Source organism: Aythya marila, assembly GCF_965140915.1.
Source record: "Aythya marila genome assembly, chromosome: 11".
Classification (NCBI taxonomy): domain Eukaryota; kingdom Metazoa; phylum Chordata; class Aves; order Anseriformes; family Anatidae; genus Aythya; species Aythya marila.
Genome location: NC_139052.1, coordinates 3,315,171 through 3,335,762, shown reverse-complemented (window position 1 = coordinate 3,335,762; position 20,592 = coordinate 3,315,171). Strand labels below are relative to the sequence as shown.

The 20,592-nt window shown below is 37.2% G+C and overlaps 1 protein-coding gene across 3 annotated transcripts; it reads left to right on the top strand.

Annotated features, from left to right (window-relative positions):
* Positions 1-92: 92 nt before the first annotated feature.
* CCPG1 (cell cycle progression 1) lies at positions 93-20,579 on the top strand. 3 transcript variants are annotated; one of them, XM_082768902.1, is made up of 10 exons: positions 93-177; positions 2,574-2,645; positions 6,212-6,326; positions 6,914-6,993; positions 7,183-7,390; positions 8,414-8,509; positions 11,460-11,714; positions 15,226-15,335; positions 16,398-17,803; positions 19,772-20,579. In XM_082768902.1, the coding sequence occupies exons 2-10, from the start codon at positions 2,586-2,588 to the stop codon at positions 19,950-19,952; spliced, it is 2,511 nt and encodes an 836-aa protein (XP_082625028.1). In that variant the 5' UTR covers positions 93-177; positions 2,574-2,585; the 3' UTR covers positions 19,953-20,579. The 3 variants fall into 3 exon arrangements, with proteins under 3 accessions (XP_082625028.1, XP_082625030.1, XP_082625029.1); XM_082768903.1 differs by lacking the exon at positions 93-177 and adding an exon at positions 970-990; XM_082768904.1 differs by lacking the exon at positions 8,414-8,509 and having other exon boundaries at positions 94-177.
* Positions 20,580-20,592: the final 13 nt, after the last annotated feature.

Here is a 20,592-nt window from a genome sequence, read left to right as displayed (position 1 = left end):
TTCGGGTGCTGTAGTTCGGGGGGCGGCCGGGCGGCGGGGCCTCGGCGGGGCGGGGACTACGCTCCCCGGCGTGCCCCGGGGCGCCGCCGCCGCGCGCAGGCGCCGGCCCGGGCGGGTCGTTGTTGTTTTGTGGCGGCGTCACCGGCGGTGCGGCCGGCCCGGGCGGGCCGCGCTCAGGTAGGCGGCGGGGCCGCAGCGAGCTCCGAGGGCCCTCGGCTGCCCCCGGCTGCCCCCGGGCCGTCCCTCGGCTCGGCTGGGGCTGGGGCTGGGGCTGGGGCTGGGGCTGGCCCCGGCCCCGCAGGTGCGGGGGTGAACAGGACGCGGTGCCGGAGGGGGGGGGGTTTGTTTTGTCAGCCGGTAGCTGTGCGGGCGCTGTGTGTGTGTGTGCTGCACGGAGCTGCTGCCTCGTTTATTTTTAATACCTGATTCCAGGAGGGTAGAGCTAAGAGTGCTCAGAGTCTGTGGGCTTGGAGGAGAAACGCCTCCTGGCTGTTAGCGGCTCGTTGTCGTTTGGTGACAGATCGCAGGCTGGGGAGCAGGACCAGCCGTGGGGCGCAGGGCAGCTGCCAGGCCCTTCAGCGCACAAACAGCGTTTGAGCTCAGGTTTAGTTGTGACTACAAGGTTTTATTCATCTCTTACAGAACTAAGCTGTTCAGATGTTGATTAAATTTCAGCAGCAGTGTGCCTAATTATTCTTCTGTTCAAGCTTTTTAGCCTGTTTTGATCTTTTGGATGTAAATAATTATAAGCAATAAAATGCTTTACTTCCTGCTTGTAGGAATATAGCGACCCTAGAGCTGCCTTTCAGTCTTGCATCGTGTTGTCTGTCACCATTCTGATAAATACTGTAGCCATACTGATCAACTCCATGATTTTGAAGTTGTTATCTTTTTTATTCCGTTCTTTTCTTGCTTTTAAAACTTCTTGGAGACCGATCACCTGTATGCAGTTAACCGTGCAACATTAGTACAGCATTTTGGTTAAACACAGTAAGTACCTCAAGGGCATTTACTGAGGGCAGCAAGTAGTACAAAGTAATGATTATTTGGCTGCTTGTCCCTGTGTTTGTTTTGAATATTTTTGGATTATACAGAGAGCACGTGGCTATGTCTTGAAGCTGTGGTTTAGGGGGGGAAGACAGGTGCTAAATGGCTACATGGGAACCTGAGGCTGCAGCTGTGTGTTCAGAGGAGCTGGTTTTATGCAGTGCTCCGTTACCTGCCGGTCTGATCTGGATGGAGAGGGAGCTTATGATGGCATTTGGGTGGACTTCGCCAGGGCCCAGGGTGAAGTGCTGAGTTGGCTAGAGGAAGACAGACATGCCTGTGTCCAGCACTGACTCTGCTCTTCCAAGTGTGCCCTTTTCAGATTATAAACGCAGTTGTGTCAACAGATACATACATTTTTTTTGTCTATGAAAGGAGCTGGTATGGTTTTAATAAATAAGTAAGTAAAGCCTGACCGCCTAGCTGATATTCTAAGAGAAGTGCAGATGAGGGAAGGGAAAGGGACAATGACAACTGTATTCAAATTAGGGCTTCAGAATGGAAATTCAGTTTCTCTGGAAGTCTGATAACTCCGTTGGTTGTTAACTGATGTGTTTGCTTTGTGGTCTTACCAGAAGTTTTTATGTGTGAGAAATAAGGCAGATGGATCAAGTTGTCAGAATTCTCTGGAATACAGAAGCCTTATTGAACCGGGATCTGCTTTGTGATTTCATTACTCTGGATGCATTATGTAACACAGAAGCAATAAGCTGCCTGTACTGTTTTTAAGAAGTTTTTTTTTTTTTTTTCCCCCAATGATATAACCATAATCAATTTTATTTAACAGCTTAACTTTGAAAAAGTATTTTAAAGAACAAGAAGTGCATTACATTTCTTTTTGAAATCTTTTAAAGAACTTTGAGAAGTAATCTAAGCGTGTAACAGTAACGGGTACTCTGTATTCCTCATCCAGGAGAATAAACAGGCAGAGAGCTGCTGCCAGAAAGTTGTCCTGAAAATAATTAGTAAAGTCATCCAGTAGTGTCGTAGAAAGTAAAATGTTTAGGAATACTTGAAAAGAGTTAACAGAAGCATTATTTTGCCCAGAAGTTGAAGAAAACTAGTTTCAAAAGATCCTAAATTAGTACCTCATCCAAGAAAAGCTGTTTTTCTTGAGTAAATTATAGATCCTACGCCTGTAACAATTCAAAAATGACTTCACCTACTGAAACGTGTCTTTAAGCAATGATGCTTCAAGCAAATTTTAAACTTAATTATTGATTTACTGGCTAGTTTACCATGTGTTTTAGCTAGTCTAAGAGCTTTTTGGCTGGCTGAAATAGGTACGTAGCAAGAGAAGTTGCATTTGCTTCAAGCATAAATGACAATAGGGATATGTGCAAAATAATATATTTTTGGTCTACATCATATTTTTTCTTCTTTTTCCTCAATTTCAAAATAACGTGTGACTTAATGTGTAATGTTGTGTGATGACATGATTTTGGTTCTTCTTTTTTTTCTTATTTGTCAAGCGAGCACTGAAATTACATACCTTGCATGTTAAAAGAATCTCTGTTTCTTTGCAGTGTGCTTTGAAAATGTCTGAAAGTTCCAGTGACAGTGATTCGTCCTGTGGCTGGACTGTCATCAATCATGAGGTACCCGATCTCAAATTAATTGAGTTCTGTCAATATAAGGCTGCCCATGGAGTAAAAAATTGTTGCTGTTTTTTTGTAGACCTTACTTATCAACAGAGGATATAGGAAAAAGTTTTATAAATAATAAAATAGAAAACTGCTGTATCAAAATGTGTATGCTTTATTTTAGCTGTTATAAATTTTAATTGTTATTTAAAAGCATAATTATTGAAGTCTTACTTTGAACTAGAACTTTAGCGAGCTTTTCCTCTGTTCCATCTTTATTGAAAGCCTGGACTTTGTGTAAATTGTCTGTTGTTGTCAATGTGTCTATTAACTGTCCATCTGTGTGTCCTCCCACCAGATCATGGGCAGGTGAAGTATGTAATGCAGAAGGCAGTGATCCAGTGACTTCTCCAAGTCTTTTCTGCCACTAAGCTCTCTCATCCTGGCTTCGGCAGCTGCTGTTTAGGAACAGCTCTCTGTCCCTAGATTCCATCTTGTGGAAAAAATGGTCACAAGCATGTGCTCAGTGACTAGAGTGTTAGTAGGAGGAGTTTTCAAGGCTTGCAAGCATGCTATAGCCACTGTCCTATTCCTAGTTGCATATAACCAATTACTTTTCTTCCTGATGGAGCTTCTCCATCTTTGAGTTGAGCCTCTGAAAAGGTATGTCAGGAGTTTGGGGAGTGGCATAAAGACATGCTGGGTGTGCTGTCACACATCTGCTGTATTGCCTCACTCTGCTTGCAGAATGCTTAGCTAGTTTGGAGAAAGATGCACTTAGGCCTTTTGGGCCTTAATTGCAGGCTTTTAAGTACTTTCTTGAGAGTGGTATGCAGGTTTGTGTTGAGAAGGAAAGGTGTGGAAAATTGAGAGGATCTGGGGTCCCCAGGAGTCAACAGTGTCCAGAGGACTGGTTGGAAATCCCCTGGAAAGGGCCATGTTACAGGGGTGTGTAATTACGTATTCCATACCCCAGATGCTGAAGCTTTTCTGGATTTTCTTGCCTCACGTGGAATGTGAGGGAAGCTACAATGAGTAAGGGAATACCAGCTCTTAATTAGCTTTGCTGGGAGGTGCAGGTGACGGGAGGGCAGGGCAGCTCTCCTTCCATCTGTGCTGTTGGCCCTGTTGTTGAGGCAGGAGGTAGCAAGGCATAAAATATGCAGAAATAACCTGGATGTTGGCCCCGTGTGGAGGAGGAATTTGTGTGACAGCGCAGGATTGAGCTAGTTTCAGCAACTGAGAGGATGTTTTCTTCAATTAGGCAAACCCCTCACTGAAGAGGGGCCTTCCATGAGGCCATACACAAAAGCAATCGAATTACTGAGTAAGGAAGTTGTGATGGCAGATCGTGAGGCAGCGGATGGAAAGAGCTAACACCGTGTCTGCAAGGCAAAAAGTGGTTCTTGGTGCAAAATACTTGTTGTCTTTTAAAACCTATTCAATTAATGTGTGGAGCTATATGAGATTTTTGTATGGCTAGTTGTGTTAGGTACTGGAAGGCTGCTATAAGGTCTCTCTGGAGCTTTGTGTCTGGGCTGAACAACCCCAAGTTGCTCAGCCCCTCTTTGTAGGAGACGTGCTTCAGCCCTTTGATCGTCTCTGTGGCCCTCCTCTGGACTTGTCCTATTAGTCCTTATAGTCTGACAGGTCTGTGTCCTTCTTGTGCTGGGGCCCCGGAGCTGAACACAGCACTCCAGGTGGGGTCTCACGAGGGCAGGGCAGAGGGGGAAGAGTCACCTCCCTCGCACTGCTTTTGATGCAGTCCAGGACAGGACGGGCTTTCTGGGCTGTAAGTGCACGTTGCCAGTTAATGTCGAGCTTCTCATCAACAAACGCCCCCAGGTCCTTCTCCTCAGGGCTGCTTCCAATCCATTATCCATCCAGCCTGTGGTTGTGCTTGGGATTGCCCTGGCCCCTGTGCAGGACCTTGCACTTGGCCCTGTTGAACCTCGTGAGCCTGCCCAGGTCCCTCTGGATGCATCCCTTCCCTCTTGCGTGTCGACTGCACCACGCAGCTTGGTGTCATCAGCAAATGTGTTGAGGGTGCACCCAATTTCACTGGCTGTGTCACTGACAAAGATGTTACACAGCGTTGCCTGTGCTAGAACAAATTCAAGTACCTGAAATATCACATTCCTTGGAGGAAAATAGGAAATAATGGCAAAAGATAAGAATGATCAACTTCTTTGTTTTGGGTTGGATGACAGGTTAGGAATCCTGTCACTAACAGAAAAACAGAAAACCCACTCACTCCAGTCCTCAGGATCAGGATACAGAAGTGCGTAGACTTCTGGACTTCGAGGATTTCTAATAAAAGTAAAAGGGTTTAGAAGTTGGCTACAACAGCTGGGTTACTCAACAATGAATTAATTACATGCTCTCTTTTCATACTTGGGATGGTTATTTTACAGAGCTACTGAAAATGAAATTTGCAGTCATTTGGGATAAAAGATGTGATACTTCTGTTGTCAAAAGAAAAAGTCCAGGCTATTTGCCAAATTACTCAAGAATTTAATTTGTGAAGCCTTTTTAAAACAAAGTTAGCTTTGTATTATGATGCAACTCTTCTTGAGGTATCAAATCTTCCTGAAGTACAGCCTCTTCTTAAAAACAAAAGCATACCAACATAAACAAAAACATGTTTGCTTAAGCCATGAAATCAAGCATTTAGGGAAACTGACCTGGTAGTATTACTACTACTGTAATTTCATACCTGCTGTTGCAAAAATAACTAGCTCTGTTTACAAAAACAGTACAAGTTATTTATGGATCACAGTGACTTAGTATTTTTCAATTGGATTTTGTGTGCTTATGGTTTTCTAATAGTCTTACTTGAGTTCCACTAATTACTATAAGCAAAAATTGTGATACGAAGATTGAATGCTCAGGGTTGTCAAGTCACATTGCTGCAGTCTCTGAGTGGTGGTGTTTATCTTCAGTTCCTGTTCTGCTCTGGCAGCTGACTGATAACTGAGTCTCCTTTCTGGATTAAAGACAGCAATACAATTTAGAGACGGTATAAACATTTATTTTCGTGGTGTCAGAGATGTGCTAGTAAAGCAGCCATTTGGGTTTGCTGGTAAGAATTGAGATGGAGTAGGGCATACGTGCTTTTCCTTGTCGTAGTGCTTATCAGAGTACATGTTGGTACTCAGGAAGGCCCCTTTCTTTGTGTGTGTGTTCATTTACATACAACTCATGGACGTGTGTGCAAAAATTAGTTCCCCTATTCAAAGCTTAATTAGCAACTTGCTCTGTTTTTATACATTTTATATAATAAATGAGTCTAATAAAGCTAATAGGAAATAGATACCCATTAAAAATACTTGGTTTAGTTATTAATTGATACCTAGTTTACTTTTTTCCCCTCTAGAATTGTATTCCATGGCCCTTTTTCGATCATGGTCGTTACTTAGTGTTTCTTCTGATTTTTTTTTTGCTAAAAATCAGTTTTAATGGTGGTTTTTCTTCTCTTGTTTTTATTATTAATGTTCTGTTTTCCTGGTAACCCTTTCTTGTTAGTCTACAGTTAATGGGGTTTTGGACAGTAACTCTTATTTCAAACTCTTCAACTCCAGGGTTCTGACATAGAGACGGTGACTTCAGAAAATGGAAGCACAAATGATAACCACGAATTCATTTCAGAAGAATATGTTACTTTGCAAGAAGAAGAGCAACCAATCGATTTGCAAGGTAGGATATTAAAAGGGAAACAGTCTCATAAACAAATGCAAGTATTTGTTGTAGCATTGACACAAAATTATTATTTTTAGTAGAGTACTTTGTAGGCCTCTGTCAAAATGCTCGCTTTATCAGTGTTATGTATGTTACCACTGTGTTGTTTAATAATCAATTATCTAAGATATTTTCTTAAAATAAGTGTAAGCAGTAGAGTGTCTTTCATTTTGTTAGTGTTTTAAACGTTATGGAATAATATGCCCTAGTTTATTTTATCAGATAATTTATAGTAGTACTATCACTTAAGATGTGTTAATATATTAAATATAATACTGCTATAGATCAAATAAGAGTAATTTGGAAAGAACCAGCAATGCTTTTATACATAAAAAGTGACATTGTGCCACTCTTAGTATTTCTTGAGTTGAAACTGCAAGTCTTGTGCATATTAATATAATGCAAATCCACTTATTTTAATCACTACATGTAATAATATTGGCATGAGAACACATACAGAACTAACGTACTCTAATAGTATATGGGAATGAGGGGAATTTATAAAGCTGTGTTTTAATCCCATGGTTGTTTTTTTTCTTATGTAGCTCAGCACAGCACTGATGGAGAGGTACCAGTGGTAGATAACACACTCTCTGCTTTTGAGGAAACTCAGACAGTTCCAGAGGTAACTTATATATAATGTTATTCAGAAGCTTCTGTGAGCCTTATTTCAAAATGCGAAGCAATACTTTAAAGGTATTAAAATGAAGATACTGATTTTTCTTTTTCAAAGCATTAGGAACTCTTGCTACTTTTTCAAGTCAATCTATGTTCTATGTATTCGAATAACTTTTTACATTATCTTCTTCCTTAGGGAAGGAAAGAAAAAGTGCATGATGATGGTTCCTGTGTTGGGACTATTAGTGATGATTCTGACATTGTTACGCTTGAAGCTCCGAAAGGGGAAGAAACTCAAAGTCAGGAGGAAGCTCCAGCTGATGGCGAAGAAGCTCGCGGTTCAGAGGATTTTAACATGGGTTCCTCCTCTAGCAGTCAATATGCATTTTCCCAACCAGAAACTGGTAAGAGCAATAAATTACGAAGTAATTGTGTGCAAAAATGACACAGGAAAGAAATCTGCTTAGGAAATCTTGTTTGTCCGGAGCTGGAAAAAGTAAGTCTTGTTGAGTGCACATCCAAATGCTGGCAATACCTTGAACTCTGTTACCCGAACTCTGAAACTTCGTTCAAATATGTGTCTGCATTCTTTTTACTTGGAAGTATTATGTTAAGTGAAGCATTTGCTACTTTAAATAGAAAGTTATTTTCTAGCAATGTAGTAATAATAATATAAAATAATAGTTATTTTCTAGTGCTGATTTGCTCTTAGAATAATGTAGGCTTTCTCTTGGCTGTTCTTTTGGGTATTTGGAGAGTTGGCAATAGTTAGCTACTAGGTTAGAATGATTTTAGGGGCCATGAGGACTAGTAGCAACAGAACTATGAACACTTGCTTGTCTTTCCACTTATGTAAATTATGTACATATTAGGATACTCCTAGTATTTAACAGTACTGCATAATATCCAGAGGAAGGATATGAATATTTGAACAGTTAAAAAATAAAATAAAACAAAACAACAACAACAAAATATATATATAAACAAAACAATCACAAAACGGCAGAACCTTACTGTTGTGTTAATATTCTCATTTCCTAGTCCTTTTTAATTCTGTTTGGCTGCTTATTTGTATTCTTTTCTGTTTTATTCTCTCATAACAGCTTTGCCTTACTGATTTTTTTTTTTACCTTTCAAAGTAATTTTTTTCAAGAGGAGGATTTATCTTAAAATGTTGTTTTATCTTCTGTAGTATTAAGCATCTTCATAGCTTTGTGTATTTGTGTAATATCCATTGAATTTAGAAACTGACAGCATCTAATTGTGACCAGTGACAATGAGCAGCAAAATTATCGCCTTTAAATCTTCTAGATGACTTGATATAACTTTTAATTGAAAGCTTAGTTTGTTTTTCCTCTTTTCTTTTAGGATTGAGTTCTAAAAATGTTTTTTTTTTTTTTTTTTTTCCTGTTTTTTGTACACAAAAGTCAGTTGGCTGGAGAAGCTGAGGAAGATTCCTGATTATGTAAGGGAATGGGGCAATGAGGTGAAAGAGCATGTGTCTCGCAGTCTTCCTTTCCAAGGTGGTGTGATTAAATTTGATCAGCTTGTGTAAAGCTGATTGCTTATAGCTTGCATGGAGTGTTCTAAAAATTATCACTACCAATCTGACTTGATCTTGTAGTAGTGATATTCCAAACAGATGCTGAAAGCCAATCTTCACTGAAGTTTGGCTAGGCTGTCATTCTGTTTTATTTATTCTTTTTTTGAAAAATGACAAACTTACATGTAGACTTGGAATGGAAATCATTTAACTTTGTAATACGTATTAGTATGTATGCTTGACCAGAGAATGTTACTTGTTGAATTCCAAATCTGTGTGACTGACAAAAACAATTTCTTCCTTCTAAAGCTGATTCCAGCATGGTCTCTAGTACTCTGTGTTTAATTGACCAAGCACTATATAGAATGTCTGGAGCACTTTTGCATTCATTTTAAATGCCAAAGGTTTAGCAGTCCAAGTTTTTATGCCATTTTCTACAAATAGCAATACTTGCCGTCTACTTCTTTTTGAGTTTTCTATTGGTTTGGAAAAAGATGAGCTTTACTTTTTCCTTATGTAGATACTAAAACATCCTATGAGGATTTTATTCTACGCTTGCATTTGGAAACCATTCCTTTGTAGTTTATGCTGTCCTAACCATGCAAACAGCTTCATGAATGAAGTAAGTTAACTGAGCAAAAGCACTTATTTCAGTATGCAAGTTATGTCTATGCTTCAGATGTATCTGTACAGAAATGCCAAAGAAAATCACGTTGTTAACTGACATAGTGATTATCATCTGTTTTCAAGTGTACATCTTGTGTTTTAAAATTGTAGCAGAAGCTAGAATTTTGGATTGCTGCTGTGATCACACTTTATTTCCTATATACTCTTTCTCATCCTGTTAGTTTGGCTTTGTACTGAATTCTTTCAGCAGTTGTAAGGCAATGTCATTGACAGCTTGTCAGTATCTGCTTAGCAATGACTCTAAACTTCTTGTAGCTTTTTTCTTTGCTTTTTGATTGGCTTTTTTTTTTTTTTTTCCTGTTCTTTGCTCTCCACTGTACATACATAAATCCTACTTGGTTAAGAGCTTCTTGTTGCTTAACCACTTTTGTATTCCATATGCTTAATTTTCTTTGGTTGTTGGGGGGAAAAATGCTTAACAACACACAAAGAAGCAATAATAACACCTGTCTTACTAAGTATGTCTATATAATCCTTTATAACTTCTGACTTCTGCATTTTTATTTAAAAAACAAACGCCTCTGTCCTGACTGGGATCTGAATGTTTGTCTTTATTGCCCAGAATTGGGGAAGTATGCAACTGGTTAAATGAGTTATTCTAAAATAATGTACTTTCAGACAAGTTATATAAACTAATTTAAGAATTTGCATGTCAGGTAGCTAAGTGATTTGTCTTAATCATAATGTCTCGTTTGACTAATATGTAGTAAGAAGGAAATCATCTTCCATAATCTAACATGGTGCTTGTCCATGGAGTCAGAAATTAGACATGTATTTCAGATACTAATTGGTAATCTTCTGTGAGGTTGATGTAATCACTTCTGCTAAATTGGATTATTTTTTCCATGAAAAATCTTAATTGGTAATGGTTTTTATAGATTACTTGTGGCATTGCTTGACATTCTTGTCTGTTCAGTGATGTGTGCGTGGCTTTGCTCAAAAACTTGGTTTTCAGTAGTGAAATGTTCAAGGACAGTAACTCTGTATTAATATTTCTGAACTTGATGATCTCTGATGAGGGAATGAACAACGGTGTTTCTGGAAGGGGTATTAGCTTTGTGTAGTTGCAGGCATCAAACTGAGAACTGTCCAAGCAGGAGCGCTTTGGTACATGCTGGAGGCTTCATTAATCACATTGAGTCTTTTTCAGGCGTGTGAACTAGATACATGAGTGTAGATATTTGGAAGCTGTTCATCCTGCCGCTGCTTCCCTTCTATATTTGCCTTATGCTTGAAGCTTATGCTTTCAAAGGAGAGAGATTAAATAATCATTTTTAGTATACTGGATTATATTTATTTACAGTACTCGTAGAAAGCATTTGTACCATTAATAGCAATAAGCAGTTCTGGCTCTGTTGTTGTTTTCTCAGTTAGAATCTAAGGCTTTTGGGCTGTAGGAACACAAACATACAAACGGTATCATAAATACCATTCTACAAAAAAAGCTTGGAAGATGATTTGTGTAGTTAAAACTTGTGCTTATCTCAAACCTTGGTTGATCCGTCATTCTAAAACATCAGTCAGGTAATCAGTGTTATGGACCCAGGGTGTTAGGCAGCGACAAACACAGAGGCACCCAAGGGGCTCTTTTCCTGTGCAGGATTTGTTGAAAATGTGTTTTTTTTTTTTTTTTTTTTTTTTCCTGAAAGGTGGTTAAAAAGTTATATATACAGTTAGCATATTTACAACAGCTATGTGCATGGAACTTCAGTGGAATTTTTGTCTGCAGCTGCAGGTTGATCACAGAATGAAGTTTGAGGCACTACAATAAAACAATGGCTACATCTTTTTAGGAGGCTTTCTTGTAGAAACTGTTGTTCTTGTTATGAAATAGGTGAATCTGAGTATCTCTAAGTGAAGGAAATCTGAGTTCTTAACTTTTCTACTTTGCAAGAATTTGCAGAGGCAGTACATGTGGATATTTTAAAGAAGTAGCATTGTGTGAAAGAAATGCATGAATTAGTGGGTGAATTACAAGGTGTGGGCAAGTGTCAGACAGTTTTTCCCGGTAATGTTAATTAATGTTAAAAATGATTTTTAACTTTGGATATCAAACATTCTGTATATGATATCAGGTGCAAGCTGTCACATCAAGATTTTTTTTCTTATAAATATTCTCTGAGATGAATGCCCACTATGTTTTTGTGTGAATAAGATGAATTTTTGTACTTTTTTGTACTTTTGTACTTATTTTTATAACACCAATTAATGCATTTTAAAGACTGTTCTATGTTGTTTTCCAGTTTTTTCATCTCAGGCTAGCAATGATGAATCAAGTAGCGATGAAACTAGCAATCAGACCAGTCCCACAGTGCGAAGACGTCGGGCTAAGAAGCGGCTGATCTCTAGCTCCGAGGCTGAGAGCAGATCCCCTGCTGACCCAGAGTCCGAACCTCCCAGAGAAGAGCAGCACAAGCGCCAGTTCAGTAGCGGCCTGAATAGATGCATCATACTAGCATTGGTGATTGCCATCAGCATGGGCTTTGGACACTTCTATGGTGAGTTTATAGAAAGTAAAATACATAGAATCAAGAGTGTGCATACGTAGCAAATACCATTTTATTTTTGAATCTAATTTTTCTCATTCTATGCTAAAAATCTAAACCTGGAACCTACAACTGAGATGAATTAACAGCTAATGTGTGGAAAATAGAGAGGCCCTTCAGCAGTGCAAGTGTATTTAATGTAATTACATTAAAATTAAAGCAAATAATAATAAATTAAATATTGTTCACTCTTTCAGGTAGATCTTTCTTCATTTTCTCATACTGCAGTGTCTACGCTTAATTTTTCACATCTTTTCTTTTGAAGTAGATTTATGGTAGTGCTTATCATTCCCACTAGTGTTCAGAAAGTCATTTCAGGCTTTTGTCCTATTTGTACTCATCTGGTAAACGTCAAAGCAAAGCATATTTTTTTACAGGAGTTCACAGTATCAATATTTTTCTCTCTCCAGTGGAAGAAAATAAGCTGTATGTGTCCTTGCAATTCTAGAGTGACTTAACGAGTCCACAATAGCAGCAATTTTTCCGTGTTCAGTGCTTTGCCCAAAGTTGAACATTACAGATTGTTGCTACATTTAACAAATTAGCAGAACTCATTACTGATCTAAATCTGTGGAGTGCAATCCTGATCATGTAAGATTTGTGTGATATGATCAAAAAAAAAAAAAAAAAAAGAGGGTGTTTATTTCTTAGTAGTCATTTTTAATGAGTAGTTCTGGTTGTGTATGAAATGTGCCTTAGTAAGACTTGTGATTCAGTTTGGGACTGGGAATATGACTGTAACTGGATTTGATTTTGACTAATTGTTAGGAATCTGAATTTTGACATTTACTTTGAAAGGCTAATTTTCACTTGACGCAGTTTTTTTCCATCTTAGGTAAACCTGAAGGTAAGAGTCATGAGTGATACTGTGGGTGCTGTGCTTGCATTCAGGTTTAATAATTAAATAGTGTGCATGTATGTATGTTTACACACTCATACCTGTGTATGCATAGTGATATAAAACACGATAACTGAATCTTAGGAACTACTAGTGTATGCAGCATTGTATGCGTGACTAATGCAGTCATGTAAAATACTTCTTCTTTAGCAGTTGCAGCAAGTAATAGCAGGTATAAAACCCTACTGATAAACATTGGCATGCTAGAAGCAGAGAAGAACAGAGTGACTAGAAGGATCTCTGATAATGTTTTGCTCTGGTAACTTGAGGTTTCACTTCTGCTCATCATTTCACCAAATTTAAATTGGAGCTAATGATAAATACCATGCTTTTAAAGAATTTGCAGATGTATGAATGAGAAATATATTTTGGAAATGTACAAAGGGTGATAAATATATTAAGGAATTCAATTTAACCTGTTGAATCTTCTAAACAGAAATTGTCATCACTGATAGCTTTTCAGCAGAGAAAGCAGCTCTGTGTGCCTTTAGTTTTTAATTTGAGTGAAAGTTCTTTGGGATTATGTGATGACTCATCTTTCTGCCACTAGAAGGGAAATCAAACCCTGCTTTCTGTTTCAGGTGTGATTTGTTTTTGTTCTTTAAAACATATTTGCAAAGAGAAATCTATCTTCTAAAGGACTATACCATAGCAGTCTCTTAATGCTAGGTTAGTTGATGTGTTAGAGAATTGTAGGGTGTTGCTTTTTAAGGAATTACTTTTTTTTAATCACTACCAGGATAGTGTTTTCCTTTTTAGCTAGAGCTCCAGGGCTGCTTCTTTAAGATTCATCACATTTTACTTCTTTTTTTAAATTTTTTTTTTTAAGATTTAGAAGAAGAGTAGGATTACATTTTAATAATTGTGTTCTTATTGGTATAAAAAACTGAGTTAGCTGGCTTTGTGATGCTCTAGAAAGGAGATCTGAGAGAGGGCAAGCTTTCCAGGAACAACATATAACTGGAAAAGCTGAAGTTAGGGAACTCTAGCCAGAAGACAGTTTCCTTGTGGACATTCAGATAGTTAATTTCTTTTCTTTAAGCAGAAGCCATAAAAGGAAACATTACCCTAATGCTTGAGATTTGGGTAGATTACTTAAAGAATCTGAAGGATGTTGCGACTTAGAGTAAGCAAAATGACAAATCAGCAACATGGAAATGGTAGCAAAGACACTGGAAAAAAGCATGTGATGAGGTAACATTCCTCACTGATGGGTTTGTCTCCAGCTGGTACTGTATCTAAATCTGCCTTGACAAGGGGAGACAGTGAGTTTGATTCTCTGTCTGTAATTCAATTTCCACTTACCATGAACTCCTTACACTAAATGATGATCTTTCAGATTCTTAAAAGCCATGGACTAATTAAAACGTATCTAAAAACTTAAATAAGAAAAACAAATTTACTCTCAGTGTATTTAAATTCACTTATGCAAGGATCTTTGCTTCCTATGAATGTCCATCAGGACACTGTAAACTGAAAATCATTGCTGTAAAGAGGTTGCTTTCCCTTAGCTGTATTGAACTATTGAGGTTCAACTTGGTTTAGAGTACTTTTTTTTTTTTTTTAAAGTTCATACTTGAGAATATCTTAAACGGAAATTGAGAGCACAAAAAAAAAATACCTCAGTGTAATAGTATTTACGGAATTTCTTCTCTTTAATAATACTCATCTTAAATACAGATATAGAGGAAAAACTGCACACTCTGCATTGATTTTGAAAGAAATACCTAAACCTTACTGTTGCCATTTGCTGTAGCGTCAATTCAAGAGACACCTAAAAGTGAAGACCTGAAAACTACATCATGTTTACAGAACCTGTATAGGTAGGGAAGCACTAGTAAAGAAGTTTTAACTAAGAGAAAATATTGGTGGCTAGTGCAATAAAGGTATTTTTTTTTCAGAAATAAATAAAACCTCAGCTTTCTTCTGACAATTGAAAAGACAGGGTATTTGCTGACTCTTCAGACTTTGCTCTTATGGATAAGAATGACAAAGACAAAACCTAGAGATACTTGCTGCTTTGTGAGAAATGTTTACAAATTGTGTTTCTGCATGGAAATTTAAATACTGTGCTGATACTATCTTTTTTATGTAACTTTATTTAACAGTAAATGTTGTAGTTCTGAAACAGATAATCTGTGGACTAATGTACTCCCTTCTGTCTGTGTTGTCTTGCATGTTACTGAAAAAAACAAGAAACCTTACACACATTCATTCCTGCCTTTTTTTTTTTTTTTGCATATAGTGTTCCTAAAGTTGTTTTTTTTTTTTTTTTGTTCTTCTCGAATGGGACTAATGGAGAATTGATGGGTCTGTTTGAGAAATTGTTTATTGTTGGAAGAAACAGAATCAGTATATTACAATCTGGTTTTAGCTGTGAGAAAAGATTTTTAACTGTTTAGCTGTAACAAAATTAAGTCTTACTAGTAAGTACTGGGCAGAAATTGCAAGGTAAGAATGCTTCTGAATTTGCAGGGAATATGAAGATGATACTTAGATTTATCTGTTCATATTTTCCTTGTAACTGCTGTAAGTGAGAATATCAAAAAGTTTTTATCTTTTTAGGTACAATACAGATTCAGAAACGTCAGCAGCTGGTAACAAAGACACGTGAATTAAAAGATATGAAAGATGACCTTTACCAGTGCCAACAAGAGCAAGGAGATAAAGTGGGGGTAGGTATGAGTTTAGCTGGAAGTTGTGTGATTATTTGTCGTTATACGGGTGTAGTTTACAGAAAGTGAAATTATCACACAAATGCATTACATATTTATTTTTAATACATTCCTTTTGAGAATGTCATTTTTAGTTCCACTGCATTATTGACATATTTTGTAATTTGATGAAATTTGTTAATGATATGTGTCTAACCATAAAGTTTTTTTTATGTATGCAGTCCTAGTAGTTGTCTGGCAGTTATCTGGCTCTAGAGACCATCTTCTTCCCTGTGACATAATGCTAGGTTGTCATTTATAAAGACAGGAGAAATAGAACTGTGCTGGTAAAAAAACAAACAAACAAACAAAAAACTGTTTTGGTTGAACTTACAGTTTTACAACTTTGCTTTTTAAATTATTCATGGTTATTCATTTTTCAAATACTCAACAACCCAGATTTTTTGTTCAGCTTCAGATAATTCAGAGAGAAGACTAGGAAGTGCTTTGTGTGTGGAGTGTTTTTTTCTAATGTTGCTGACAGCAGCAGTTAATACAATACAGTTGTTTAATTCTAGTGTTTGTATGCTAAGAGACTGGGAGTATCCTCATGTGTTAGTGTATGGTTACACGAAAACATTCTTGCAGCAACGAAGTTGATTCAAGATCAATTTCTCTTGCTGAATTGCTTAATAAATTGCTTCTGCTCATGTATTTGTTTTTGTATGTAAACCCTGATTGCTAGGCATAAACAGCATGCACACTTTTTCATTTTGTTTTAAGATGTATCACTTCAAGTATACAGTTTACTATCTTTCAGCTATTTAAATCAGTAAAACACAAGGGGTGATGACCTCTGGTTGGAAGTGGGAGCCTCTCACATGGTCTGTGTTGTCAAGGAAGTGTTTGTGTGTTTATCTCAGAGATACACACACACAGAGCTCTATTTTTGTATCCTGCTGCAACATGTGTCACTTCAGCCAAAATGACAAGTGAACTCTTCTGGGTTTACCTTGGTCTTCTATTTTGCTAGCTAAAATTGTAACAATTCTAATCATACTATGTTTTGCTTGTTTGCCTTAGTTGCTTAAGGGAGATCTCTCCACGTGTTTGACTTCTACTGAGACGGAAAAGAAATCCTTTGACTTACACAAAAAAAGTCTTGCTGCAGAAAATCAACACTTAAGAGAATCCCTAGAGAAGGAAGAAAAAGCTTTGGCTTCACTTCAGGAAGAATTAAGAAAACTAAGACAACAAATCAGAAACTTGGAAGATAAAGGTACTAGTACTGAGTCTATTGTCATGGAAAACCAGAAACTAAGGGAACATTTGGAAGAGGAAAAGCAAAGAAATCATAACTTTCTTAGACAAAAGGAAACGCTCTTTGCTGAAGCACAGATGTTAAGGAGAGAATTGGACAAAGAACGTCGTGTTACAGAAGCTCTGAAAAAAGAACTAGAACAGCTAGGTTCTCGTCAAACGCCTGACAATGTTGCTGATGATGATACATTAAGAGAAAATGAAGAAATAGAAACTCTGCGAGGAAGACTAGCAGAACTAGAAAAAAAGCTAAATTTTGAGCAACAACGCTCTGACTTATGGGAGAAGCTGTGTGTTGAAGCAAAAGATCAAACTGAAAAACAAGAAATGAATGAAAAGGGACAAAAGAAAGGTGCTAAAGGGCAAAGTAAGTTGAAAAAGAAATCAAAAGAATCATTTTTTGGCTCAGTTAAAGAAACTTTTGATGCCATGAAAAATTCCACCAAAGAGTTTGTTAGACACCATAAAGAAAAGATTAAGCAGGCTAAAGAAGCAGTGAAAGAAAACCTGAAAAAATTCTCTGATTCTGTCAAGTCTACATTCAGACACTTTAAAGATACCACAAAAAACATCTTTGATGAAAAGGAGAAGAAGTCAAATGATAAAAAGTACGAGGCAAACAAGAAAGCTCGAACTTTTTACCGAGAGCATAACTCTTATGAGAATCTGAAGAACATGCATTACAGGGGACCTCACATGTCAAAAGATTTCAAAGATGGAAGAAAACATCAGTTTACGACGTTTGAAAAAGATACAGGTTCAGACAAATGTCTTAACGATCCTTTGTGTAACAGAAGACATCAGTTTGTCCTAAAAGGCTGTTCTGGTATTTTTGAATGTGCTCATCAAGAATTCACTAGTCTCTTTAACAGAGTATCAGATCCTATTAGGGTAGATGAATTTAATCGGCTAATGAAGAAGTATTTGCAACAAGTTGTACATAACTTTCATCACTGGAGAGAACTAGAAAATTTCATCAATAAGTTTTTTCATAATGGGCTTTTTATACATGACCAGATGCTGTTCACTGATTTTGTTAATGATGTCAAGGATTATCTGGAAGATATGAAGGAATATCAAAGTAAGAATGAAAACGTTTTTGATGATTTGGACAAGTACGTCTACAGATACTACTTTCAGTATGATAATTCACCCCAATATGGACCCAGGTTTGTTTCAATGTTTCCTGAACCATTAATGAAATGTAGTCTTTGTAAAAACAACTGGTGGTGGTGTTCTAATAGATTTTTTTCTAGTCACAGTTGTATATAAAGGACTCAGTGGTGGAAATACTAGAGGGTACCTCCCACACTAACATTTCCGTGCCCTTCTTCTCTCGTACCCTCCTAACCCACTTCAAAAAAAAAAAAAAATAATTTATGTATATATGAGGTACTACAGATCCACTGTACATAGCACAATCAAAATTTCCACAGAGTCTTTTAGAAAACTGTAGCTGCGGGTAGGGTTACTTTAGACTGAACACGTATGAGAGCTTTTCATTTCATCAGACAGGCAATCTCGTGAGAAGCGTTAACTAGGGCTCCCCTGTTGTCCTTCCCTGAATTAGAAGGTTTTTGGATGTGTTTGGGCAATCTTAAAGTCCTGTTCTGTCAGGGATCTTACCTGCTGGCTTGCAGGAGTTTCACTACTTCGTATAGTACTGAGCTGGTCTTAATCCCCAGATCAAGGCTGCTTGAATAGCAGACTCCAGTTGAGATCCTGGCCCAGACTAAAATTTGTTCAGACTTGCTTACAAATGTCCTTGGCAAGTACTGTTGCCTGCATTGCTTTCCTGTATCTAATGGTATTCTCAGGCTTTCTGCAGAGTAGTTGTGGTAGTTTGACTGGCCCAAAGGTGCTAGAAATGATGGACTTTTTCTACTGCATAGACTTTGGTGAAGAAAATTAAGCAAGCAGCCTTAATATATAGTGTGGAACTTGCTCTTTCTGGAATAATTAAACGTCTATATTTTCTGTGGCTTTTACTTTCATGGCTGTTACTAAATTGATTATATGGTCTTTTGTGCTAATGTTTATTCTGAGCAGGTAGGAAAAAATGCTGTATGTGAACTTCTACTGCATTACATGTATAAATTAGTCATTGTCTTTGAAGACATAATGGAACTTTTCCCTCTGGTATTCAGCACAACACATATTGAATAGTTAGATTGAGGTGCATTTCTTCAGTTGTGTTTATCTTTTGGATTTGTATTATTTACTATTTTATGTGTTTATTGCAGCAGGAGGTCTGAAATACTTAACAATTTTGGGGTTACTACATGCTATGTGAGGTTGGACCTCCTCTTAGTGAAGGTTGAACTGTCAGGATGTTTCTATCAGTTACCAAGTAGCCTTTTCAAATGTGGTGTTTTGGTTGCTACCTGACTTCAGTTGTTTTTATTTATAGTTCAAGTGCTTTTTACTAATGTATTATTAATTTTTAATTAAGCAGTTTATTTTTAAGCACTTCAGTTTGCAGAGAAGCAAAGCTTCAAATACATTTACTGATTGTGTCATAAAGTATTTTGTATGATCCTGAGGATGAAAATAGCCTTAGCTCAGTTTAGCAGAAGCCTGGACTCTAGTGACAGAATAACAGCATACGGTGTAGTGGCACTCTGTGCATCACAAATGGCAGTAGGTGAGCAGCTGTTTTTTGTCAGCACCACTCCTTCCCATATAAATGTATTTATTATACTTGCACACTGGAGAACCTCTAAAGTACATGTTTTTAGGCATTGGGGTTTATAAAGTTTTCATTACTTTTATAGAGCAGAATATAATAGAATAGCTTAAAAACAGATTGAGATCTCCACTCAAGCATCACAGTAGGGATACTCAAACAGCTATTCACCTGGCTTTATTCTACAAAGAAATTTAGGAAGCCAGCTTCAAAGCAGTTTTATTTTTAGAAAGAATTTCTTTTAAGTATACCATCTTAATGATGGTTAAAAACAAACAGAAACAGCAACAAGAATCCTGCACGTTTTTCTTGCAAGAGAAAGGACTACTTAATACTATTTTTTTCACCTCAGCATGCTAAAAGCTGTTCTTGATAATGTAATTGTATTTCAAAATGCTTTTAAAAAGTGCTTTCATACGAGTTGTAATAAGTTTTTGTTTACTCCTTGCAGTCGACCTAAAAGGCCTTCTTTTACACAAACTGAAAATACCAGACATGAAAAACAAGCTCAGAAGTACCACCATCGTAATAAAAGAGAAGGTAAATGGCATAAACATGGTCGCACTAATGGAAGACACATGGCAAATCTTGAAATAGAATTGGGGCAATTACCCTTTGATCCAAAATACTAAGTAATTTATGGAAAAAAAAAAATGAGATTCAGTTTAATAATTGACCTCCTCTCTGGAAACTAATTGTTTTTCAAGAAAGCAGCAAGATGCAAGTTTTTCTCTAAATAATTTGTTTCTTACAAATTGTTAAAAGGCACACGTCAAGCTTTCTAATATGCATATTTGGTATTGTTGCTTTAACTGTTCTATGGAAGTGATAAGAGTTTGGGTGCCAGCGGTATTGTTACAGAAACTAGGCATGCAATGACTTGTATATGAAAAATATGCTTAATTGCATTCCATTAGTATAGTTCAAGCTTGAGTCATGCATAATGTATCAATAATTAACTCCAGTGTTTGATATACTAACTTCATCTCATCCTTCAAAAAAAAAAAAAAAAGGCTTCATTATGGTAATGTACTTGTTAGTGTGTTGTAATCTTACACTTGCTTCTTGTCTTTCGGGGGGTGGTTCAAGAGCCTGTTGAATTGTGAAAAATTTGCTGTGCTGCATTCTAATCAGCTTGCTGATTTAAGCACTTGAAATATCTTGCATATCTGCATATTGTGGAAGAAAAATAAAGAGACAGTCTGGGTAAAAGAGTTTATTTATATTAAAAAAATAGCATAGCTGTACAGTTCTATAAATTGGTCCAGTCTT